General features: G+C 47.8%; 3 protein-coding genes across 3 annotated transcripts; 2 read left to right on the forward strand and 1 right to left on the reverse strand.

Annotated features, from left to right (window-relative positions):
* On the forward strand, nt 1–4,575 carry LOC135805130 (dual specificity testis-specific protein kinase 2-like; the record flags this gene model as incomplete). The annotated part of the gene is given in 5 exon segments (XM_065319130.1): nt 1–86; nt 572–647; nt 1,181–1,264; nt 2,193–2,279; nt 2,792–4,575. Coding segments are annotated over 5 exon segments (1,329 nt in total), but the record flags the coding sequence as incomplete, so codon positions are not given.
* A 5,310-nt stretch (nt 4,576–9,885) lies between these two features.
* Nucleotides 9,886–16,001, reverse strand: LOC135805131 (baculoviral IAP repeat-containing protein 7-like). Its single transcript, XM_065319131.1, has 2 exons — nt 15,612–16,001; nt 9,886–12,406 (listed from the first exon to the last, which is right to left on the reverse strand). Exon 2 carries the CDS (start codon nt 12,341–12,343, stop codon nt 10,673–10,675), a length of 1,671 nt encoding a protein of 556 aa, XP_065175203.1. The 5' UTR covers nt 12,344–12,406; nt 15,612–16,001; the 3' UTR covers nt 9,886–10,672.
* A 486-nt stretch (nt 16,002–16,487) lies between these two features.
* On the forward strand, nt 16,488–26,135 carry LOC135805140 (uncharacterized; the record flags this gene model as incomplete). Its single annotated transcript, XM_065319138.1, is given in 14 exon segments — nt 16,488–16,810; nt 16,993–17,144; nt 17,758–18,171; nt 19,457–19,491; nt 19,634–19,683; nt 19,919–20,056; nt 20,346–20,386; nt 21,256–21,500; nt 21,780–22,966; nt 23,432–23,490; nt 23,814–23,928; nt 24,337–24,546; nt 24,868–24,966; nt 26,082–26,135. Coding segments are annotated over 14 exon segments (2,907 nt in total), but the record flags the coding sequence as incomplete, so codon positions are not given.
* Between the last annotated feature and the right edge of the window lie 595 nt (nt 26,136–26,730).

Consider the following 26,730-nt stretch of genomic DNA (forward strand, 5'->3'; position numbering starts at 1 on the left):
AATGTGTTGCTGCGTGTGGAAGGCGAGCAGATGGAAGCTGTCGTGGCTGACTTTGGACTGGCAGCAAAGATCCCATGCGTCACGGGGTAAGACCTCCAGCAAGGGTTGTTACGCGGAATTGTGCGATTTTACTGCATGGCTACTCTGGAACTGTGCCTCCGATAGCGCATCTTACACTTTAATTAACTTGTAATGTAGTTGAAGGGCTGGTACTGTTAAGAGACATCCAGAGGGGAAAATTATCTGTGTTTTGCCTATGAATCTACTACCTTAGCAGCTGTGGTGTAGCTCGTACATCTATGGCGTGGTGACTAAAAGCCAGAATACATCTGTGGTGTGGTGACTACGTACCACTGGCAGCAACCTTATAGCTGCAATTGAGCCCATTTTGACCATATAGAACGTAAGACAGCCATTTTCTAGTGTGATGGCCAGACTATGCTGACTACACACGAGCTACGCGCCTGCTTTGTAGTCATGCATATTACAGTGCCGTTTTTTTTACCGCTTTGCATCAGAGACTCAACTGATATGCCCCCCCCCCCCCCCATGCTTTTACTGTGAAATGCAGGGCTGTATTATCTGTTGTTGGCACACCGTATTGGATGGCACCGGAGGTATTGAATGGCGAACCGTACAACGAGAAGGTAAGCGGAGTGCGTCTCTGCGGCCCACTTTCACAACACAACGCACACGCACATGCATGCAGGTTAACACCCCCCCCCCCCCCCCCCCTCTACACACACACAAACGGTAGCCTCTCTTGTGAATATGGTGGCTTAGCAATGGACTTTATCATTCTAGTTTTTTTGTTTTGTTTTCGTGACAAGAGGGTTAGGTACAATCGACCGAACAGTGTGCTTGAGTCACGCTACCAAAACAATAATTATGTAGAAGCTAGGGAATCGATATTGTTCAGCCCGGATGCGAAATACATGCCATACGGATGTTCCGAAGATCACCTTAGCGCAAAACTCTGCATTGCAGCATATAACTTGTTTCATTCTGTTCCCAATGTGTTTTCTTTGCATGCATACTTTGCAGGTCTAGCCTTTCCACCTGTATCTCCGCATAATTTCTTATCATTGTGTTTATTATGCATGCATGTTTGTGTGTGTGTGTGTGTATGCGTGCATGTTGTTGGATGCACCATCGTGTGTGGGTGCGTGTGCGTCTACAGGCTGATGTTTTCTCTTTTGGAATTATACTCTGTGAAATCCTGACTCGTGTGGGAGCGGACCCGGAGAACTTACCGAGGACTAGAGTGAGTTTTCTGGTTGGCAATTGACATTGAGTTGCCATTTTTCTTTCATTGTACCATAATGATATTGTCAACAAGTCAATTAGGTAATTGTCATGCCTGTTGTACTTACTAGTAGTTGGGGTTTTATGCTGCAAATAGCGTTTGTGTAGTTTTGTTTTGGTGGTCCTATCATTCTCTCAATGCCGCTGACAGTGATAGGAATACAGTGATAGGAATACAGTGATAGGAATGTAGATGTGATCTTACACTAGGGATATCAGCGAACGCACTGCGCAGCTCATCTGCGCAGGTCAGCCTGGCCCATCTACGCGCGCGGCCGACAAGAAAACTCATGAACACTTTCATTTTTTTGCAAAATAAATCGTGTGAAGAAGATGCACGGAATGGCTGAAAACTAGGCCGAGGAATAGTAGCATCCAGAGACTCTCAAACAAATTCATGGTCCATCACTTCTGACAATGGCAGGGAAGACATCAGGGAGCTGATTGCAGCAACTCTCTACCAAGCGCAATGCTGGTTACTCACCAGGGCAGGGCGCTTCCATCGCGCAAGAAATGGCCGCGAGCGAGAAATGCAAGTCCGATTTTGGAACGATCCAACCAGGGGAATCTCTTGAAAATTGGCCTGAACACCTCTCATACTGGTGTTTCACGATGTGCAAACTTTCAGAGAAATCGACCGGGGAGAACGTGGTGAGTACGTGGGTCCTCCGTATCGCGTATGATTTGAATGGTCGCGGGGACAGAAGAACAGTAATTTTACGACTCCCAGCGGTGCAAACAGACCACGGCCATGTTTTCTCTGTCGGCCGCGATCACGTTCAAACAATCGATGACGCAATGCATGCGCAGAGGCCTGCGCAGTGCGTTCGCTGACATCCCTACTTACACTACAGTACCTGCTGCTGTATGCTGTCTGTCCTCTGCAGGACTTTGGTCTGAATGTGGGTGAACTGATGGAGATGGTGGCTGGTGCACCGCCCATCTTGGTCCGACTGGGTATTCACTGTTGCCAAGTAAGTACTTCAGTAGCTAGTAATACCCTGTAGTGTGTGTTGTTTTCTTTGCTCTCCAAGTGCAGCCAAAGCAATAGTAACGCAACCAAAACCAAACTATTTTCAAGCAGTTTGATCTTGGAAAGCCAACAGCCACACTGTATCTGCCACCTTGTCCAAAGCATGTGACATACTTCCGAAGTATTGAGATGAGGATGACCACATACAGCTCTTGGAGTGTCATCTGCGCCTTGATCCTTGAGGCTGGTGGCATTCCTACGGATGCAGAAATTCAGTCTGACCAAGTCTAACGGGAGTTGTAATTTTCTTTCTTCTAGGGCACATGACGGAATAGGTCAAATGTGAGATGTGTACTTGGTGATGATATCCTGCACTAGGCAACGCTTGTGTGATTGATGGTCTGTGCCTGTGTGCTTTCTGTGTGTATGTGTGTGTGTGTGCGCACGCGCGCGTGTGTGTGTGTGTGTGTGTGTGTGTGTGTGCGTGTGTGTGTATGTGTGTGTGTTTTATAGCTTGCTCCAGAGCGACGCTTGACGTTTGCGCTGATCGCATCGCTGCTAAACCGTCACCGAGGCCAGAACATGTTCAATGAGATAAACAGCAGAATGCTGATAGTGGAAGAGAGTGCGATGGGTAGCGCTAGTGACTCACCGTTGACTGAGGGGGAGCACCCTTTCAGTCACCTTAGTCCATGTTGCAGTCCAGTACCAAGTTCAACACTACTGTCGTCCAATTCCAGCACAGAGATCCTACAGTGCCTCTCACCACCGTTTCGCAGCACAAGCTCCACATCGCAGCTCCCGTCGCCATCTGCATCGCTCGACGACAGCTGCAACTCCATACTGCGTCACTTGACACTGGAGCAGCCTGATGGTGGTACCCCGCAGGACCAGCACCTGCATGCGGTGCCGGGCACTATGTCGACGGCAGACCGTGACGTGCTTGACGAGTACGTCGCTGCAAAGTCAGAGTGCCTGGCATCGCCGGAGTCACTGTCCTCGGCGTCCATGGAGGACAACGCCTCTCCGACGCCGTTTTCATTCCCCGCTGCGCGAGATATCATGGAGCAGCTCGTGTCATCAGCTAGCGCCTGTTCATCTCCAACGCCTGCTTTACCACCCAGTCCACCATCTATGACACATCAACCTTCGTGTGCGCAAGCTGTTTCTTCTCCGGCAGTTCCTCTGGACAATGACATTAGTAGTTCAGGGGGAGCTGCTGCTAGTATGCCCATCACTACCAGAGCCGCGAGCGATTCCGCTGGCGGAAAGTCACCGCGTCCCCGTGCGGCGTGGCGGGCAAAGCACCAGCGCTCGGCATCACTGAGCAAGTACCGTACTAGACCGTTTCCGTGCCTGGCCGACCAGCCCGTATCCTCCGCTCCAAGCAGCCCAACATCTTCGCGTGCTTTCCCAAGACATGCTCCGCCGATTAATATTGCACGCTTGGAGCCCATTGTGAAAACTCGTCCGCGGAGCGCTACACCAACAATGGAAGGTGACTACTAGCTAGAATCATACATAGTATACTGCAAGATGGAACTTGATACATCCTGCCAAACTGCCGCCGCATCGTTTCTAGGTTAAATTCTGTTGCCTGGAGTGTATTACGCGTTGTCTTTCAATCAGTGGTAGCACTGTGACTTTGAGCAGGTGAAGCTATCTTCCAGTGTGCATATGTCGGAGTGCCTGTATTTCCCCACTCCTTATCATCAACCATGACAGCCTCAACTCTTGAGACCATTGAGTCCATGGCACTCTCATCTAGTTTCTTCAGCACTCGACTGCAATGTGCAATACAACCCTGAACCTGTTACGTAACTTAGACTTGTAGAATCACACAGTTAGCGCTGCTATATTCACCTACTCTTTCAGATATCTGTTCTATTTTGAAGATTTGTCCACCGCTGGCCACGCAGACATACTTGTGACGAACCAAACCTTTACGACTGATCTCTTTATACCAAAATTTCCCCGTTTATTGACGCTATCCTGCATAGTACCGAAGTATCTCCTAAGCACCCTTGTGTACCCACCAATCACAACTCTATGGCGTTGGCTTGACGTTGCAGTTCTCCACGCCATCATTTTTTCCTGGTTTATGACGTGTTGTACACGACTATCACACCGTTGAAAACGAGGCGCACATTCGTCCTTCCTATATTTCACAATACTCGTATTTCACAATCTCTTAGTCACTGCCATCTAAAGCGGAATCTGGCCTTCAGGCCTAGCTTCCAGTCGCTTCTTGCTGATAGTGTATACCGTGACTTGTAGTGATTCAGTCTGTGTCTGCAGAGGCGCCTTCAAGTTGTACAGTCATACTGTATACATGTACCAGTACAAGTACAGTGAGTATCGTTTATAAAGTGACCGGATATAATGATATACCGGTTATAGTGAGAACACGTCAAAATCAAAATCAAATCAGAAAAAATACAGCTAAAATATCACTATATACACTATTATCGGCTATACCGATATATCGCTTATTGTGATGGACTTCAGGAAGCAAACCATATCAAATGTACAGGAAAATATCGCATATAATGATCAAGAGTGATGATCACAAAACAATTGTTTTTTCAATAAAGTTCACTTCTTCCAAAACTGATCCAGTGTTGCCTGGTTGCATCTGGCAGCAGACGTGGCTGAGAGAAAATTCTCAAAATTCTCAATTTTAGACAGGTGTCCCTGTATGCTGTGGTCACGAATGTCACTCGACGTACTCATGATCTCTTTTTGCACCAACCCATTATTTTACCTGCACACACATGTCCGTTTCTGGCTGTGCTACCCCTCGCAATGTGCTCCCTTTGTATGCTCTTGTCCGTTTCTGTATGCACATGTCCTTTTCTGGCTGCGCTACCCCTCGCTCCCTTTGTATGGTCTTGTCCTTTTCTGTATCTTTCTGCATGCTCTTGTCTGTTTCTGGCTGTGTTGCCTCTCACACAGTCCGCGGAGCATGCATGCACTTTCAGCATGCTTTTTCCAGCGTGTACGCATCATTTCATGTGCAGTCATGTGCCATGTGTCGGTCAAACATGCAAATCGGCTATAGTGATGCACCGGATATAGTGATACATTTTCGAAAATCAAAGGGGCACGTTATATCCGATATTTACTGTAGTTGCAGTGCTTCTGATAATGGTACAGTAAGTATCGTTTATAAAGTGACCGGATATAATGATATATCCATATAAAAATCGCTCTGTGAGCGGTTCTGAAAAACCTTTACTGGTACTGCCCCGTCGTAAAAGTAAGAAATTAGAACTGGCCCATTGTCCCCCCAAATGCGAACTGATCCACCTAAATCGCGAATGACGGGACCCGAACGCACCAGTAGCACGAGGTCGGGAGGGCACAGGATCACGGCAATTATCATAGGGTAACACCAGTAGTAGCAGTAGAATTTATTATTTTGATAGGGAAGCCTACCGCTAGTACAGTACATGGCCTATGGTCCGGACCAACGTCCCCATCTGCATCCACAGGTAGGAACCTCGTGCTACTGGTGCGTTCGGGTCCCGTCATTCGCGATTTAGGTGGATCAGTTCGCATTTGGGGGGACAATGGGCCAGTTCTAATTTCTTACTTTTACGACGGGGCAGTACCAGTAAAGGTTTTTCAGAACCGCTCACAGAGCGATTTTTATATGGATAATTTCAGCTCTTTTTCTGTTCCCTCCCCACCCCAACCCCGAAGGTAAACATGATGACCACGCGCGCGATGTACTGTATGTAGCCATGCGACTGCAATAACACACTGATACATACCAGCCCTCCCCGCCTGGCTACCCCGCACACAGATACACAAACATGTGTATGCACACGGCACACACACGTGGCCACGCACACATACGCACATGCACACGACACAAACAGGAAATTCTTCATGTATAATGCCATGCAAAGCAGTGGCCACCGTACTTGAGGAAGTCAGTTGTGAAACAAAAATAATTCAACTACAGCGTGTAGACAAGCTGACGGCCAAAGCACAACATAGCAAACATGACATTTGCCCAAGGATTGCAGTTTGCAGACCATGCCATGAAGCAGCGAATACAGAATGTAATATCATACAAAGTGACAAGCAAGGACGTGGCCATCATACACCAGAAACTTGCAGAAAGTCACATATCCAACAGATAGAGAAGTGAACAGCAATCTGATACAGCCCACACAGGACAAAGCGGACCTGATACTCGTCCCAGGATCGCAAGTGGCAAACCCTTTTCAATGCATAACATGCAGGTGTACGTTAGACGCATGAACATCTGACCGTGTCGCCAGCATACAATGTCATCACATGTTTACCCCACAAGTTACACACATGCACAGTAGAAGCACAATGTAAGCAATAGAGAAGTACGATGTGGTTGGAGAAGCATCTTCACACTTCAAATTCAGACTTCAATGTGGTCATCACGGGATGATAAACCTGCAAGGTACAAGTGATGAAGAAAGAAAGCAGAAGGTCGTGAGGTAGGCTATGAGACACCACAAACGGTTCACCTACTTCTGAAGTACATGTCTGTTCAGGGCTAGTGCACTCACACGGAGAATTGTCATAATCGAGCATTTCCCAAACTGAGAAGTGCAATGAAATCCACTTGCATGCACAGGAGCAATTTTGCAATATTATGATGCGCAATTCGACACGATCTGCGATGCTGCGTGCGATGTGCCCTGCTGTCATGATAGTGACAGTCACCGCGGTATGTTTTGTCAACGTCGCCCGAGCACTCTTCTGTCAAGTCCAAAGTGCTCACATACTTGGCAATGTTTTTGCAGTGATTAACTTTTATCCTAGTTATGTCACGGGTAACTTTAATGAAGTACCCGCAGGCCGTCCACTCTCTCCACTCTCTCATGTACTTGGCCTGCTTTGTCTGTGTATCCATTTCATGTGCGATCCACAAAATCGACTAGACAGTGGGTGCAATACGCTCTCTACCTGAAGACGTTCTTCTGGCGACATCTCACCATGTACTTGGCCTGGCTTTGTCTGTGTATCCATTTCATGTTCGATCAACAAAATCTCAATGCACTACAGAGACTAGACAGTGGGTGCAATACGCTCTCTATCTGAAGACGTGAACCATTAAATTTTTTGGAAAAGTTATACGTACACCTTAAACGTAATGAAGTACAGGAATAGAGAGAGTGACTACAATACGCTCTCGACCTGATAACGTGAGTACAAGACACTCTCCACCTGATAACGTGTTAGTAGAAGGTAACAGGTCTACAGTCCCACCGTACCCTTCATCATTCCTCATTCACCATCGCGCGATACCCTGGCACACACTGGCAACATATCAATGGGGTGCCTTACCGTCGTCTAGAAGAGACGTCTTCGCAGCAATATTTTCCCTCCTGCGCATTCAGTCGCCGACGCGACAGCGTTCACGGGGCCGTTCCAGTTGCGGAAGACATTCGATTCATCGGGCCAATTCAGCAACAGGGCCGTGGACACACAGGGGGCAGAGGAGAGACATTGTTAGTGGACAAGAAATATGCAGTGGCAAGTGGCGAATGCCGCATGGATGTCAAGTTGTCATGCACAATTCAGCTATTACTTATGGTCCAGCCAGTCCTGCCATTGCTCGCTCGTCCTGGTTCCTCCTCGTTCGTCTTCCTGCACGTCTGCACTTCTCCTTCCCCACCGTTGGCTTTGCGGTACGGGGGTGCCGGAAGGAATTCCCACCATGTATCCATGTACATGAAGTCCCACCATGACTCTCCATGTACATGTCCACGGCCACGTCAGCAGTTTGTATAGTACCGGAAGGAGTTCCCACGATGTCTCCAAAGGCCTAGAGCGGACGTCTTTGCAGCAATTCTTTTCGCCCTGCGCATTCAGTTCGCCGACGATGTCTCCAAAGGCAAAGGCCTGGAGCCTAGTAGAGGGGACGTCTTTGCAGCAATTCTTTTCACCCTAGTACCCTGCACATCAGGGAGTCGTCAAATTTGACGACTCCCTGCTGCACATTCACTCCGCCGACACGACAGCGTTTACGGGGCCGTTCCAGGTGCAAAAGGTCCACGTCAGCAGTTCTCAACTATTTCGCGTACGGGATAGTCGCCGCGACAGCGTTTAAGGGGTCGTTCCAGGTGCAAAAGGTATCCATCAATGGCACTTTGCAGTATGGGGTACGGAAAAGGGGCCTCCTCGTTCGACTTCGTCGACTTCTGCAGTTCTCCTTCCCGTCAGGGGTACCGAAAGGGGCCTCCTCGCAGTTGTCCTTGCCGTCAGGTCCACGTCATGCAATTCTCAACTATTTCGCGTACGTGATAGTCGTCTTTGTCGTACGCGACATCGGCGTTTACCGAGTGGCATTGGCACAAAGCGTTAAAGCAGACCGTTGACGGGGTCACGTGTCAAAAAAGTATCAACAATGTGTCGACTACGTGTCGACCACGTGTATAGCGGTACACTCAGCGGTACACTAATTCTCGTGCCATTCTCGTGTCACAAAACTGGAACATCGAGTACCAGTATGGAAAGGCTTCAGACAGGAAGCCTTTCCAATACCGGTTATAGTGATAGAACACGTCAAAATCAAAATCAAATCAGAAAAAATACAGCTAAAATATCACTATATACACTATTATCGGCTATACCGATATATCGCTTATTGTGATGGCCTTCAGGAAGCAAACCATATCAAATGTACAGGAAAATATCGCATATAATGATCAAGAGTGATCTTTCTGCATGCTCTTGTCCGTTTCTGGCTGTGTTGCCTCTCACGATGATGTTGCCAACTCACGTACACAGCCACTCATGTCTATTTCTGGCTCTACGCAACTCGTTGGACACCGAGTAGATCTACGATCTACGTGAGCACGGATCCAGCTCAGGCTTTTTTTGGAGAACACGCTGAAGAAGCAGCCATGCCACATGATGTATCGAAGTTCTAGTACATGTACAGTCTGTACTCGTACTGCACTGCCATGCACTGCTCTGTGTCATGCACCGGTACGCGGTACACAGTCCGCGGAGCATGCATGCACTTTCAGCATGCTTTTTCCAGCGTGTACGCATCATTTCATGTGCAGTCATGTGCCATGTGTCGGTCAAACATGCAAATCGGCTATAGTGATGCACCGGATATAGTGATACATTTTCGAAAATCAAAGGGGCACGTTATATCCGATATTTACTGTATGATACCATCACAGACACGGACACAAAAAAATACTCCTTTTATCGGCATGATACCGTGACAATTGCACCTGATACCGGGAATCTGAGTAAAAAGCTAGTACTCATATCATGAACGCAGACAATGGGACGTATTCATCAATTTCCCGCCGTTAGGTTTTGCGGGGCAAGTCCACTACAACCGTACACACTGTGATACCAGCTCTGCATAAAAGGTCATGAACTTTGTGAGGTCATACTCCTAAATGTACAATAACGGGTTGTACCTGCCAAGTATGGGGTAACTTGCCCCGCAAAAGGTGACGGCCATCTTAGATGCATACCTCCCATTGAACTCTTCACCAGCAAACCTAGCTCTAGTCTAGTCTAGTCTAGCTCTAGATAGAAGTGCAGTAAGGAGTACATGTACCATCATCCACCAGCCAGACAGCTGCTGCTGCTTTCAAACTGAGAAAATGCATGAACATGATTGTGTGAATCATTGGAGGTTCTTTCCCCAAAGACTAACGGTCAGCCTCAGTAGTTTTGTATACACGACACGTGTGTGAACAGTAAACTCCCGTCACAGTCTGATGAAGTGTTGAGTACTCTTGTACCAACCTGCACATAACGTAACTGTGCTTGAATCATGCATACAGAAACAGTGACATGTGAGGGGCCAGATTGATCTAGCATGGGCATGACAACTCAGGGGACCAGGTGCTACTCCGTGTGGGCTGATTGCCATGTATTATAGTGTTGTTGTTTTTTTTTAATATCAATGGAAATCATGGCCATCAAGGCTTATCCACCATACCTTAGACTAGAGGTAAAATCAGAAAATCTTGGCAAATCTCATAAATTGTTCAACAGATACAAATGTTCTGAGTTCCAACAAAATGTGTGTGTGGGGGGGGGGGGGGGGGGGTACCGGTATGGTATGACCGCCTCTTCTGAAGTAATAATGGATCACACCAGGTTAGTGGTATGTGTATGTAGCGGCTCCGTGGATCATGGCTAATGTGCACAGCATATTCGAGTTCACACTAAAGAGTCGAGACACACTTTGAAACGCATCAAAATCGGACCACACTGCTGCATACCACGAACCACGATGACTGAGATTTGCTGAAGCATTCTGTCTTTCAACACAGACAGGAGGTACCTGCACGGGCCTTCGTGTTTCACTTCACCCGTCATGGCTGCACCCGCTGTAGGTCCACCAGCAGTGACAGTAGCGGCTGCTCATAGATACACGGTCATTTTGTCTGTGATAGCAGCGCGGCATAAAGGACAGCGCTGTACCTGGCCACTGCACTCCTCACAGCATACCATGTGCTTGCACGGCTGAAACACCACCGCCACGTCATTGTCCATGCAGACCTTGCACGCATGACGGTCGGCATCCGCTGCCCTCTTTGCTGGTGGCTCGGGTGCTGCAGGCAGCATGGGGGCAGTCGCTTGCGCAGTGTACCCAGAAGCCGCACGCTGGTGACCATTGGGTCCATACCGGCTGGCGGAAATCTGTTGGAGCAGGATGTTCCTTGTCAGAGGGGCGCCATCCGGCCAATTTTGCAGGGCAGTCAGCACCCGAAACGCTGTGCTTGATTCGACGACCATCTTCAGTTCTTCATCCGTGATCCTACTCTCCAGACACACGGACAACCAAGACGGCGATCCCGGCGGCTTTCTAGCCAGGAGTGAACAGTGCCGTGAATGGCGCCAATGCTCCAGCCACACGTCATCGCCAGGATCCCAGTAGCACAGCACCTGACCGCAGCCATAGCAGCGCACCACATCGCCAGTGTAGCAGTAGAAGAAACCGCTCTCTGTGAACAGCTGGTGGCTAATCTCGGCCGACAGGTATGAAAGGGCAGCGAACGACTCCTGCCGGGCTGACGCCAAGCAGAAACGATCGGAGATGATATCAACCGGTGCCCAGCGAAGGAAGTGAGGACAGTGCGGGGACTTGTCACCATGCTCTAGCCATGGACAGCGTCCATCGGGAAATCTCTCCACAACCAGTCGACACCGATAGCAATGCAAAAGCCCATCCTTGTTTCCGTAGAAAAATCCAGCCTGTGCCACCGACTTGACAACATCGAACGGCATACTCATATCATCTGGAAAGGATTTACACCGCGACTCCGTGTCATTAAACTGCTGGTAGTCCCTGACCACTGGACAGTCTGGAAAGGCTTTGGCATGTTCCTCCCATGGCTCATCACCTTCCTCCCAGTCCTTGTTGCCACTATTGCAGAACGGGCATCGGACAACATCCTGCCGCAGCGTGTAGTACAGTCCCGCATCAGCCAGCTTCTGCGGATGAACAACGTCATCCAGAGGCCAGTTGGCAAACGTGGCTAGCCGTGCTTGCCCACTGGTCTTGAGCATGTGTTGTACGGGCGGCAGCATGTCCTCGATAACTTTCTCACAGACATGATTTGCTTGCGCATGCAGCTCCCAGCCATCGTCTTCATTGGATGGAATTTCAAAGTCAGCCAGGCACCGCACGCAGCAGACAGTCCGATCACTGCCGTGGAAGAAGCCTTCTCCGGCAAGCTCGTTACAGCAAGCAGGACTGCAGCTCGTGCCTCCGCCGCCGGCGTTCATCCCGGCGCAGCACCAGGTCGGCGGAAACGTAGCTAGACGATCTCTCTCCTCCTGCATAGCCGTGCGCACTTGGACAGGGTGCTGACATCTGATGTACGAACAGGACGGAAACCACCTGGCATGTTGACTGGCAGGACGGTCCCCATCAACCCAGTCACTCAACCGGCCATTGCATTCCAGGCACGTTACGGTGTCTCCTTGGCCTAAGTAGGTAAACCCCGCTGTCGCAAGCTGCCGGCCAGAAACAGTGTCCTCTTTCGGCCAGTTGCCCAGCGATGCTAGTCGTTCTGCTAAGCTATTCATTGCCCAAACACTGCGGACTGCAGCCTGCACAGCAGGAAATGGTTACAACTTGTGGACAGTGACCTGGAATAGCAGTAGCAGAACACACAGTGGTAAACACCAAACAGATACCATGCTTGGTAGTGACCTAGACAGTGTTGCCACATCATTATAGCCAATTATCAGGAGGATGAAAAAAATTAAAATGCATTATCCAGGGTCTTTGCCCCCGGACCCCCCCCCCCCCCTCCCTTCAGGGTAACCCCAATACACATGCAAATGCGCACTCGGAACTGTTAAGAAAACCTTTCACGGCTTTGCGTGAGACTCAGGCTGAGTTTTCTGTATTCCCCAGACAGCTGATGATTCGTAAGCCCCTTAGGAATGAGCTATGGAAACAGTCGTGATGAGCAGTAAAAGCCAAAATCTGGATCATTTTTCTTCTTCTTTTTTTTCTGAATATCACAGAACCATCAGATGCTGTACAGCGGGGGCGGTGGCATATTGGATGGAAGTGGGGACTTCAAAACCACGCACAAGGTCAAACTTGGACACTTTCATGGCTGTTGTCGGCAGGAGAAGGTCAATTGTCGGCAGGTCATGACAGGCCTCAAAAATCAGCAGGCTACTGACATGTCGGCAGGTGTGGCAACCCAGCCTAGACACAGTCAAGAAACGGGACTGGACACAGCAGTACAACAATGACTGGGTCAGACCAGGTTCTGTGGAGATAACGATGGAGCCATGTCTTGCTGCCGAGAGATATCGATAGTGAGAGATATCGAACATTTGAACAGTACTTGCAGTACTGTGCAGTGTATACATCTCTCTCTCTCTCTCTCTCTCTCTCTCTCTCTCTCTCACACACACACACACACACACACACACACACACACACACACACACACACACACACACACAAACATACACACACACACTCTCTCTCTCTTTCTCTCTCTCTCTCTCTCACACACACACACACACATACTCTCTCTCTCATTCACTCACCCTCTATCCCTCTATCTCTCTCTCTCTCTCTCTCTCTCTCTCTCTCTCTCTCTCTCTCTCTCTCTCTCTCTCTCTCTCTCTCTCTCTCTCCCCGTAGCTCTCTCCCCTTTGAAATTCGCTTCCATAGAATTGGGCACCATTGCCCGTTTGTAAAATATAAATCAACAACAACAACAACAACAACAACAACAACAACAACAACAACAACAACAACAACAACAACAACAACAACAACAACAACAACATGTAGGCTAGAGCTAAGGATGCCGCATCAAGATGCAAGCGAGTTTCAGAGAGAAAAGAGCAGTACGTGGCATGTGGCCTCTAATTTCCTAACAATTTGAAATTCTCCGTGAAGTCCAAATTTGAAATTGCAATTTGTATTTGATCGCAGTGGACATAGTTTTATGCGCTCCCCATGATATCAAGCGAATGGCCGAGGGCCCTCTTGATTGGTGTGAGTTGCCAGTATGATGATGCAAGCCAGACATTGATTGATCGAAGAAGGATAGATTTACCATCACCGTGGATAAGAGTCATACTGTAGCTCAGTTGGTTAGAGCATTGCTCGCGAATAGCAAGGTCCCTGGTTCGAGTCCCGGTGGTGTGACTGTTGATTTTTTCTTTCTTTCATATCTGGCTTGCAAGTGTTGAGTTTCGGAGAGAAAAGAGCAGTACGTGGCATGTGGCCTCTAATTTCCTAATAGTAATAATGTAAGGAAAAAATTGGAGGCGTATCCAATTTCGAAAGAAAAGGTGTCAGCACCGACGCAATCCACACAGTCAAGTAAGCCAATTTGGTAACCGAACGTTTTCGTTCCCTTCTCATCATGAGTAAGTACAGGAAATAATGGAAAAATGTCAAAATACAGCAATTTATAGAACTACAGAAAAAGCATAGATCGAGAACCTCACGCTATACGTGTGGAAAAATCAGCAGAACAGGTCAAAAACAGGGTGAAGCCTGAAGAAATGACTTAACATAATGAAAACATCAGTGAGGAAAAGCACTCCTGACACTTTCACGAGGATTAGTGCCAAACAACTGAAGTAACAAAACTTTTTTTCTGAACACATAGTTCAGGGGACAACTTACGGATATATAACGCTTCCAAAACAGACAAATGTTCATTCTGTTTTAGCCATTTCTTCACCTTCACCCTGTGCTTGACCTGTTCTGCTGAATAATTTTTCACAAGTATAGCGTGAGGTTCTCGATCTATGCTTTTGCTGTAGCTCTATAAGGGCGCGTTCAGACTACCGATAAAAAGTGATGGAATGGGAAAGTTTCCAAGGTGATTTGATCACGTGACGTTACTGGCACGTTACCGGCGGAAAAGTTTTACTGCCGCGCCTGCTGCGGCGGTTACTGCATTCCGGCAGTAAAAAGAGTGCTCAGGCTGGGAAAAAGGGAAAATCCCTTCTCAGTGCCGTGGTGAGAGCTGCAAAACTTATTTATTTAAATATTTATTTATTTATTTCTGCACCTCGTGGCATGTCAAGACAGCCAATTGAATTGAGGAGAGGGTGAGACCAACCACGGAAGAAGAGAAAAAAGAAAATGAAGAGCACGTACACAAAGTGGGAAGGGATTAGCAACTTACAAAGCAATGGGATGCTCAGCGAGCTATGCAGCGGAAGTGGGGACTGTGACTTACGTACCGGTAACGTTAGTTTATCGGTAGTGTGAATGTCCTTCACGGTTTATCGCCTTTCAAGGTTTGACGGGATTCACGGTAGTCTGAACGCGCCCTTAATTGCTGTATTTTGACATTTTCCATTATTCCCTGTACTTACTCATGATGAGAAGGGAATGGAAACGTTCGGTTACCAAATTGGCTTACTTGACTGTGTGGATTGCGTCGGTGCTGACACCTTTTCTTTCGAAATAATAATAATAATAGTAATAATCGAGAATCTCTCCAAACCAGACTTCAAATTCCTTTTCATCTTCAGGGAAAATTTGGAAAGGAATTTGAAGTTTGGTTTGTAGAGATTTGGAGGGATTTTCAATATTTTTGTAGCCAAGGACTTTGTGCGGGCGTGGGCGGTAGAAATTAAAATCTACATAGTAGTATCAAGAGTATTATAAGCCCCCTAGGCCCTATGAGCACTGGGGACTTAAACATACTTTTGGTAGCATCAGGTAGTAACGCCTGCATCCGATTTGAAAAAGTCTTAGTTGAATAACCCCTCTCTCTTGCAAGCTTGATGTCTGCATAGTCATTGTAGCACTAGCAGTACTAGCAGCATGCAGTGAACTACACAAATATTTTCTTACCTTTCCAAAATAGAACATTACATGTGCAGTCTGCACCCACTCCAGTCTCCAGTCGCCCCCAGAACGATACACCAGCCACTAGACACAACGTCCCAGACCACAACCTGAACGGAACCGCTAGTTTCGCTAATACTAATAGTAATACTTTTAAAAATAGTAAAACGTAGTAAGGCGCAGCTTTGAGAAGAAGCCGCTGGGGTAATATAAGGGTAAGAACAGAACACTGATCTGTCCCCGATCTCCAATCTGACAAACCATGATCCACCTAGCAAACGTCAACGGTCAAGTCAAAATAATTGTTGTTTATTTTGGCCCTCATATTTTATCATCTATATACAGACTACACTGCGACTACACTACAGTCTACAGTTTGTAGTGTCGACTACCGGCCGGTATACCGGGTACTGACACGTAGCTCTACACTACGAACCGTACTAAGTCTTGTAGTTGTACTTGTAGCTCCAGATTTTTCTTCTTCTTTTTTCGCAAGCAAGATGCATGAGCGATGCATGATAGTGTGAATGTTACCATAGCGACAGGACGGCTGCATGCAGTGTCTGTGCCAGTCGGTGCGGCGCGGTCTGCCGCCCCTACGCCATTTCGTGATGCCAGCTGGTAGACATACATGTACCGTGCAAGTACAGTCAGTAGAAGTAGTACTACACTCTACAGAACATAGCATACCCTGGCCGCATACTACACTGTACACATAATCATTGGGTACAAAGAAGACTGTTCAGTGTTGACTTGTCAGGTCAACCAGTGACCCAGTCACATGCGTGCACACGCGCGTAGCTAGCCATCAATGCATTACATGCAGCTAGCTAGCTCCCTCCGTCAACATGGTCAACGCTCATGCATCAGCGCATATATGCGCGCATGCAGTGCTATGCTGTGTTTCACTGTTTGAAGCGCGTGTTTGAAGGCGTTTGAGTTGTTGTGTTTTGAATGCAGATTGTAGTCAGTAAAAGGTAGCGGATTTGGTCCAGAAGATACAGTAGTATCTCTGTAAACTAATTACTTCACTGTCTTCACGTCCGTTGTGGCTGTTCGTTTGCTCCTGGCACTGTCGGCCAGTGCGCTTTCCTGAGATGGCGAGCGATGGCGAGCATTTTGATGTGGTGCTCACTGGTGGTGCACCGTGGGGCTTCCGTCTGCAAGGTGGACGAGAGTTCCGGTCACCGCTACGAATTCTCAAAGTGAGTGCGCTCCTGTATGTTGTTTCTGGCTGTTTTCGAAGTCGTGGAGACAAAAACGAATTTCTTTTGTGTGCTGGGGTTCTCATTTTTGCATTGCACGCAGGAACAGCAGCAGCATTTGGGCAGCATTTTGGAGGAATAGATAATGTGGGTTACGGTTTTGCTCTCTTGCGTGTGTCCAGGTGACGGCAGGTGGCAAGGCTGAGCGAGCGGGACTTAAAGAGAGCGACTACTTGGTTGCCATCAACGGCGAAAGTTGTGATGACTGCCTGCACAACTATGCACTGCAGAGAGTGAAGTCGGCCGGAGCATCTCTGACTCTCTCCATTTCGCGGTACGTCTGAGTGAGCATTGCTGTGCTGTTGTTTCCATCGCCTACTACATGTTGTAGTATGCTTGGAGTTGGAGGATGGTTGCAGTGGCAATGATTATGTTGTTGTGTAGCGGTATGCTGGCTTTGCTTGGCTTGAGTGGTCGAGTATGCGAGGAGCGAACCGGTGGACTTGCATCAGTAGTTTAGTGAATGTGTGTCAGTGTGGAGTCTGGACAGAGTGTGCTTGTTCGCTTCTATTTTTCTAAGTCTTCTAATCTATGCATTACTAGTTCTGGGCTTCTGAACCGCTGTCATGCCATTCCGAGATATGCAGTGTTGTTATTCTGCTTTCTCTGTTGCGTATGTGTGAGGGAAATATTGTGTAAAGTAAACTGGTAAGTCGGCTTGTACTTGTACTTGTAGCGCTTTCTCCGTGACAGGTGCATCGTTCCAAGCTCGAACTACATTACTAGTACATAGTCATTGTAAGCTACGAGCAGTCAGCTTGCTGCTGCTTGCAGAAAAGGGGCATGCTGGTGTCGTGCGTTAGAAGGACGAGTGGACGAGTGGACGAGTGGGTGATATCGGTACATGTACATGTACATGTTTGCTGTGACCATTTTTTCCTATGCAGTGGTGCTGCCAGCAAGCGCTCGAGCTCTGTATTTGACGAGCAGAGGACGTCTGCATCATCGGCTTCCAGTGTTACATCCCCTGCTGGCAAGGCCAAGGTGGCACCTCCATGGGCCCGCTCTGGCAGTAGCAGCAACGGAAGTCGTGTATCCGCATCGTCTTCTTCTACGTCTTCAGTTTCCACACCGGCTGCAAAGTCCTCGAGTAGTTCTTCAGTGTCGGGACAACGCCCCACAGCCGGCGAGTCCGGAGCTCTTGCTGCTACTTCTGGAGATCTGAAAAGCGGCGGCAATGAAGGTAGCAACTCTGGACACGTTACATCCCAGGTTCCCAGCGGGAACGCACTAGCACCGACACCCGTGGTCACGACGCAGGAGAAGCCTGTCAAGCCGCCTGCACAGCAAGAGTCCGCAAGGTAAGCCGAGTGTTCGCACCACAGTCCACACGTCCCTGTTTATAAATATAACATTCCACCCGTGCCCAGTGTCCAGTAACCGGCGTCCCCTTGAGAGTGAGAGCGAGCAGAGGTACTGTCCCTCTCAGTCCGTGCGTGGTGTCGCCTACATAGACTATTTCTGGCGGAAGTGAACATTGAGAATCAGATAGTACAGTACTGACTGCTGTAGTGTTGTGACTTGGTGGTGGATGTGATCAGGTGACGGTGGGAAACTATCTTGAGCAAGTATGATCTGTACACGTAGCAACACATGGCTGAGTGGTGTCACTCTGACAAACCAACTGATTTTACATTTTCGTGAAGTAGTTTTCAAGCACTTCTCCCAGCCACAAGGCGTTTATCACACCCTGATCACTGTGAGTGTGTGAGCAGTCTATAAAACTAGTAGTACTAGTACACTGTACTGGGAAGTAGGGTAATATGACCACTGGCTACTCCGCATACTACTCCGCATACTAGTTGTAATAGTTGTGGTGAGTAGTTAGTCATTACTTGAGGTATGCAGAACTACAATAACATAATAATTGCCCACTCTTACTTGGGGGGGGGGGGATAGTTGTATGCCTGGAGTTGCTATGGAATTCATCCAATGGTCATCATGGCCACATCATGCATTGTCATTCTTTATTACTACTAGTGTGAAATCATGGTCATGGTATGTGTACAGTGGCATTGTTGGGATGATTGCATCAAATGCCACTCCTAATGCTCCTGACTCCTGTGCTTACTCTAATTGTACTCAAAGTTAGCTTCTGGCAACACTAGGCATGTCATTCATCAGTGCTTGTAGTTCTAGTGTGAATAGGAGTTGATCAGGACCAAGGTGCTGCAAGCCAGGTGGGGACAGGCTATGCTGAAATTCGTCATCATACGCTTGGCAACAGCGCAGAGCTCTCTCAATCACTGGTCATGCATGTCTGGTGGCGTATCATGGTATTGGAATGCAGTTAGAGAAAGAGTTTGGTACTGAAGCAATAATTGTGGCATGTTTCCTGGACGTTTCAACACCTCTCATCACAACACCTTTCCGACGACCGCCATCACCCACCATCCACTTTGTGCTGAATATGTAAAGTGGCTTAGACTAACCAAGTTTTCTGAAGATGTAGCTAGTAGCATTGCCTGATATATGAAATTGTGCACAATGCTGCACCACTGCCAGACTGTCCCAGGAAAATGATAATAGTTGTTTGTCAACATATCGTAATGTTATGTTTTCATTGTTGTTGCCTCTGACATGCAGATCTACAACTCCGTCTGAATCTTCTGCCTCCACGGGTAAGTAATTTGTGCAGATGGGAAGCAGCAGCAGTATGACAGTCTGTACTAATTTATTGTGTCTTTCATCAGCATGTGCATAAAAAATAAACCGTGTAAAGCCACGCTCTGTTCCTGTGTTGATTTCTTCTGTTCCTTGTAGTGTCTGATGGTCCGGCAGCACAGTCATCATCCACATCACTTGTAGACCTGGTAGGTGTCACGTGATGTCTAACAGCACTGTGTATCGGTATTTTCGTAGCATGCTGCACGTTGGTGTCAGTGTGAAAGTGTTTTGTGTACGCCTTCAAGTCGCCTTGCGAAAAGGAACGTTGCCATTGGTGCAGTTATGATGTCGCTCTCAGTGTCGTCATTGTTATCATCTTCACTATTGTCGTTTTATCAGTCTATTTTGAATGTGATCTTGTGTTTTTGGAATACTCTGTAGCCCATTGAGGGTGGTCAGAAGGCCAAGGGCAAAGGATGGTACAAGGAAATGTTCAAGACTATCCACTCTTCATCATCTGGAGTCAGCGAGACGACTGGTTTGAAATCACCAACTTCATACAGTGGCGAATCAAGGAAGGTAGGAATTGGATTGATTGAGCCTTTCAGATATATAACATGCACTGCATGTTATGGAGGATAGGGAGCCCGGCAGACAGACAGACACACACAGACACACACACAGACATGCACAGACACACAGAAAGGCACGCAGACAGGCAAGGAAAAGAGAGAGAAAAATAGAGGATGGGATGAGGAGCTCATCGGGTTAGGCAGGTCACCTGATGTTTCTAAAGCATTCGCACAACTACCGGTAATACATTGTCAATACATTGTTTTTGCCTATGTGCTTTGCATCTTGTCTTTAGTCACTGCCAACGTCCTCCACTACCGCATCAGTACCAAAATGGTGAGAGGATTTTTCAGAGTGTGTGGTGTGCGTTTAATGTTGTTTAGCTTGGCTAGCTGCATGGTGTTCTCCGATATGGTTAGGTTGCATGTACCGTATTCTCCGGGGTGTTAGCCGCACCGGGGTCTAAGCCGCACCCCCTCCCCTTTAGAGCTCAAATTCGTATCTTTTTCGACGTTTGGAGTATAAGCCGCACGTCAGATTTAAAAATTTTGGCCATCCGAACTTGATGAGTACATACAAGACGTTAATTAATGGTTAAAAAGTTGAGAAGCATGACTTAAGTTCCAGCTAAAGTTTCTTTGTTTGTCCCTCACTCTGAACTGACAACGTAGAAGGATCGTACAACTGCAATGATGGATTTATGTGCATGAAAAACACCTAAAAAGTAGTCCGGAATGACACCATACATACATTTTATGCATGGCACACCGTATCACTGGTTGATTCATGGCCAGCATTCGAAGTCTAAGCCGCAGGGGTTATTTTTGAGTTATTTCAGGCGTTTCAAAGTGCGGCTAACTTCCCTGGAAACTGACGGTACATGAACAAGACTGACTAACAGTGACTAGGGTGTGTTGCTCCTGGACACACACCAGTTGCATGCAGTACATGGTCACAAGTTGAGAAGTGCAGATGTACTTGGGAGCCGATCAAAATTGTCAAGCTGCCGCAGAGGAGCGTAGCACTACTCCTGTGTTGAAGTGCTGCTTGTAGTATCTACCTGTGAAACCTTGTACGGAAGCCTGCTGGATCAGAAACCTGAAGTTCAAGGTGGACTGGCATTAGCACAAAGCCTATGTAGACGCACTGCATGTTACAGCATTAAATAATTATATCTGCGCTGCATTGTGCTTGGCTTGTTTTAGGACCTCTTCCCGCCCACAAAGCACAAGCTCTGCCAATGTTGCAAGCTCGGCAAAGACACACGAGGACCGCCGCTATTCCGCTGGCCCATCTGTTCAGTCTGGTGCAAGTTCACTACCTCGCCGTGGCTCCAAAGAACCACCACCATCAGTCTCTGCCCGTGCTGACTTTTTCCGCAAGAAGGATGTTACAACCGCACCCAAGGAGAGCGGCCTCTCGCCTGCTGGCAGCCAAAATCGATCTGGAAGTGAGTCACTGTGCCACAGTTGTAGCATGCCCCTGCGTGTTACCTGCGTGTTACCTGCTTATGAACATAACAAAAAGTGAAGATACTTCCATTTTTTGCTGAAAGGCTCTGCAGTCTTCATTTATCCCCAGTTGGGTAGCTATTAATGCATGTACACACTAAACGGAAAGTTTCGGGTATGTTTTCTGTTGATCTGATTGTATGGCTGTGTGTGTGTGTGTTTGTTTGCATGTGTGTGTGCATTTGTGTGCGGGTATGCATGTGACATGTACATTGCAGTAAGCACTGTCTCGCCAGCATCCACATGGTCCCAGAGAAATGCCGCCAATTCCGCCAGCTCAAAGCCTCCTCCTCCGACAACGGCTGCAAAGCCGGCATCAGCCAAATCAAACAGCTTACCTCGCACAAGTGCAAGACCAGAAAGCACATCGGAAGCATCGAAACGCAGCACCCCGTCTCCTCTCCGTTCCACACCAGAGCCTGCGCCAACGGAGAGTTACAACAACCTGAATGCTGCTCTATCCGACCTAAATGAAGCTATCTCTGACCTGGAGGTGGCTGCAACCACTGCTGCACAGAAGGAGGTGCGCAAGAAGCCAACCTGGCAGCCAGGCGTTGAAACAAATAGGAATGCTTCGGTTCTAAACTCCCAAGCACCTCACCATCAGAACAAAATGGAGAATGTACTGGAGAAGAAGCTGGTGGAAGGTGGGCACCGCAAACAGCAGCAGCAGCAGCCCGAGGAGGCGGTGACATGTGCTCCGAAGCGATCGAGCAATCATGTTATCACCTTCCCGGCTGAGATGACCCAAAGCCAACCACAACCTGCTCCCGTCTCTGCCAGTCCCTCGCCTCCCCCACCTGCTTCTGTTGCAGCAGTAGCTCCTGTGGCTAACAGCAAGGCCGCTCCACCAGTAGCCGAACCTGCCAGAGAAATTGCTGCCCCGCCGCCCTCTACAAAGATCTCTGTTGAGCCAGAGGCTGTCATGCAACTTAAACCGCCAGTCGAAGCTTTTGTGATTGATCTTCCACCGCCACAGCCTGAGGTGGTTGCATTCAGACCTGTGGAAGAGGATCTAAGCCTGACAGATACAACGAAGGCACTGGATGCTTTGCTGGAGGCTCAAGTTCAGGCTAAGTCCCAGAGCCAGCAGCCAGCTGCAGCTCCACAGCCAGCGCAGGGAAGGATACAGCCAGCATCGACTGCAGCGGTTGCAGTTGATGACAAGCCGAAGGAGAAAGTCAGCGTAAAGAAACCTGGTAGAGCGCCGCCATCTGCTCCAGTTGCCGCTGTTCCGAGAGCTGACCTGTCCGCGCCTGCCACTATCCCCACTTCTGCAGAAGTCAACACCCAACCGGTATCCAATACCGCGGTTGAGACAGCGCCATCCCAGGCACAGGTTGATGAGCATGATGGTCCTAGTGGCTCTTCCCACCAAGATGGTTCACTTATACCGGATGTTAAAGTATGTTCCCCACATTTGATAGCACTGGTTTCCCCATATGGATTCTCTTCTGATAGGAGTGCGTGCTTGTATTGATGCTGATGCTGGTGTCAGTGCTGGTGCTGATACTAATGCTGGTGGTTCACAATGTTACCTATAGGGACCTATAATTCAAGTGTATTTAGTTGGGTTGGTATCGGCTTCAAATGCGGAGAATCGTTATCCGTGGTGCGTACATGCGACAGCTCTTAGCTGTTGCCGGGAATTCGTACAATTGACATGCACCCATGGGTGTATGTGTGGTGTGTCTGTCTGTTTGTATGTCTGTGTCTGCTTGTCAGCATGTGCATATGTTTGTTGTGTGGGTGTGTGGATTCCCGTCAACTCACTAGAGTAGAAATTTCACCTAGCCATAGGTTTGTCCAGGCACACTACAGTTTGTTGAAGTCTTCATGAAAACATTGTACTGTATGCCTTTCTGTGCAGCTGGAACCTGGCCAAGGCTTTGGGACTGCCCTATACAATTTTGCACCACAAGGCAAGCGGTAAGCAGGAATTATCTTATGCAACCTGCCTGATCCTGTCCCATTGATCCTTCGGGACTGCATTGCAGGGGCTCGGGTGGTAGAGAAGCATCAGCTTGTCAGAGTGCTGCGTTCATTTCCTCAGAACTGTGCTACCGTAAGGATGTAGAAAATGGCGTTAACAAGTCTCATGCGAAGCAATTTTCTCCTGGAAAATGCATTTGAAATTTAGCGCTGGTCCTCCCAGTAACCTGATAACCAAGTATGTGGGATTGTGCTGATAAGTGATAACTTAGTTAGGTCATTTCTCCAAATGCTCTTTCTGCCTGTCTGTACGTGCGTAGAGAGATTCCCCTGAAGCGTGGGGATGACATCGTTCTCACTCGTCGCGTTGATGCTAATTGGATGGAGGGCAGTGTCAATGGGATGAAGGGAATATTCCCCACGACATATGTAAAGGTATGATTCGATTTCTGCAAGCATGCCTCATCTCCTATTGTGTCCAACATATGGCTGCGTGAAGTGGTAAAAAGACGCTCTCTTGAGTACACCATGACTGAGTCTTGATGATGTACAAGAAACCTTTGAAACGTGGCCTGTGCGTCTGCCTGTTTGGTGCGAGAGCTTTCCTTTGGCACTGAATGAGCTAAATGTGCCCGAAGACCTCGATTGGCTGCTCCCATATGTAGTCGCTAGAACAAGGTTTCACGAGAATCATGAAAGAAATTTGAGAGAGGACCTACTAAAACATAGTGTTAGACATTTTTGAGCAGAGGAACTCACGCCCATGCTACACAGTACACTCAGTGCTATAGTGGCCAGGATGGTAAGGTACACGTGCCGTGTGTTCTGTGTTTTGATATCCAGGTTGTCCTGGCACCAACTCAACGAGTGAAATCACCTTCAGCAAAAACTCCGGAGCCAAGTGCGCAAGAATCTAACAATGAGAAACGTGAAAGTCAAACATCGCCTAACCAGGGAACCGTAGAGGTGCGAGAGAAGAAACCGAGTGGCGGGCTGGCCAAGGCACGCTATAGCTTCCAGGCTGAGAGTATCCGAGAGCTGAGTCTCTCCAAGGTAATTGTGAAAAGTATGAAGATCCACCAATCAAATGCACGCGCGTTGCAGGTTGCTGTACTGAAGCAACGTCTATTTTGGTGGCTTTGCACTTCGTCTGGTGTATTGAAAGCAACTGATAACCACGGTCTGTGATCATGCGGCTGAGTTATCTGCTTCAGTTGTTTCATTCCAGTTTGTCCTTCTGTTCCGTATCCTCGTTTATTCATAGCACTCCATACACCGCTGTACCGTCCTCAATGTTTGACTCTTAGAGTACAATGTGCCCAGAGACAGGTGTTTTAGAATGCCTTCTTTTTCTGATTTTCTGTGTCTGTGCAGGGCGATGAGGTGACACTAATACGCAAGGTGGACAAGAATTGGTACGAGGGAATGCTCATGCCAGGTCTGAAGGGCATCATTCCAGCATCCTACCTAGAGGTATGCGTGGCAACAAGCTGTTTTTAAAGAGTACATGCCAGCTGAGTACATGCCAGCTGAGTACATGCCAGCTGAGTACATGCCAGCAGCTGATTTAGACAGTATTGTCAACACCATTGCTCTGTATGCTCTGTGAGACTTGTTGCATCACTCACTCTGTATGCTCTGTGAGACTTGTTGCATCACTCACTCTGTATGCTCTGTGAGACTTGTTGCATCACGCGGAAATTACAATAATATAAATACTAGTATTGTACAAAAAAGAAAGGACCAAGGAACTACAAGTTACGCTTTACTGTCCACTAACACCACCAGTTACTAAACAATCAGCTAATACGATAACATTGCACGACACTGACCGACGGTACTGACGTTCTACAACTAACTGGCTAACAGCTCTAACACATCTTGATCTTCGCATCTTTTGAGCCACGCAAGTTGTGTGGAATATTGCTTTGCGTTCTTGAATCGTGGTTTGACCGTATTGTCCAATGGTCTTTCCAGTATCGTCATCGACATGCATGAACATCCGCCAACGTCCTTCACAGCTGAGACTTTCAACTCGTGCTTATCTTGGTTGTGCTCACCTTCCCCTCCTTATGTTATTTCTATAACTTAGAACCTTCCAAGTTGGAAGGCTGTTGGAGTGCGCATCCAAGATGTGCTAGAGCTGTTAGCCCGTTAGTTGTAGAACGTCAGTACCGTCGGTCAGTGTCGTGCAATGTTATCGCATGAGCTGATTGTTTAGTAACTGGTGGTGTTAGTGGACAGTATAGCATAACTTGTAGTTCCTTGGTCCTTTCTCTTTGTACAATACACTACTAGTATTGTACTCTGTTTTTCATCGGTATGTTACATGTTTCTTCAGAACTATAAACTCCATTGCAGCGTACTACAGGCACTCGAAAGCACCTCAGTTCCGAAAACTGACTCTCGGCTGCACCGAATAAAGAAGTTGCCAATAGTTCACCCATTTTGCATCATCGGTGTATTACACATGTTGCCGATTTTTAAAATATCTCCACGTCTCCGCATGCTGAAGATCGTGACTATTTCTGTGTATGTTTTGTTTGTTGTTGGTTTTACTACGTATTTGACTGACTGATTCCATGAAGGTAATCGACGATGTTCCCATCATGAAGAAGACCCCATCGTCGTCTGATGTCATTGTGAGTATTGTATTCAGTGCACTCTCCAAAGCTCTGGCATAGCCATGCAAAGTCACATGCGTATGATCATCAGATTTGCCAAGTGAACACACACATTACACACCACATCACACATACACACACACACGCACGCACGCACACACACACGCGCGCGCGCGCTCATATAATTGGATTGATCATCAGTCCCTTCATTGTAAGGTTGCAGTTCGGGTGCTACACATCTGCCATGCCATGCATGCGTGCGTGCGTGCGTGTGTGTGTGTGTGTGTGTCTGAGGTGTGTGTGTGTGTGAGGTGTGTGTGTGTGTGTGTGTGTGTGTGTGTGTACATGCATGCATGCACGAGTGCACTATTATATATTCTGACTATGGCCGCATTGTGATGGTACTTAAATACTTGCAGCAGGGTGTCCTGGTAATCATTGAAAGGGTGTCCTGGTAATCATTGAAAGGGTGTCCTGGTAAACATTGAAAGGCCTTTTGATCCAACCGACAACAAGCTCACACAACTCAGTTCTGGGATATTTACAGGATACAGGAACAGTATGATACAGGTGAAACAAGAGAGAAAGAAAGCTATCCGTCCATCACGGAAGG

This window comes from Sycon ciliatum, chromosome 1, assembly GCF_964019385.1.
Source record: "Sycon ciliatum chromosome 1, ocSycCili1.1, whole genome shotgun sequence".
NCBI lineage: Eukaryota > Metazoa > Porifera > Calcarea > Leucosolenida > Sycettidae > Sycon > Sycon ciliatum.

Coding starts and splice junctions, on each gene's coding strand:
- LOC135805131 (XM_065319131.1), bottom strand. CDS start 12,343: ATGAATAGCTTAGCAGAACGACTAGCATCGCTGGGCAACTGGCCGAAA.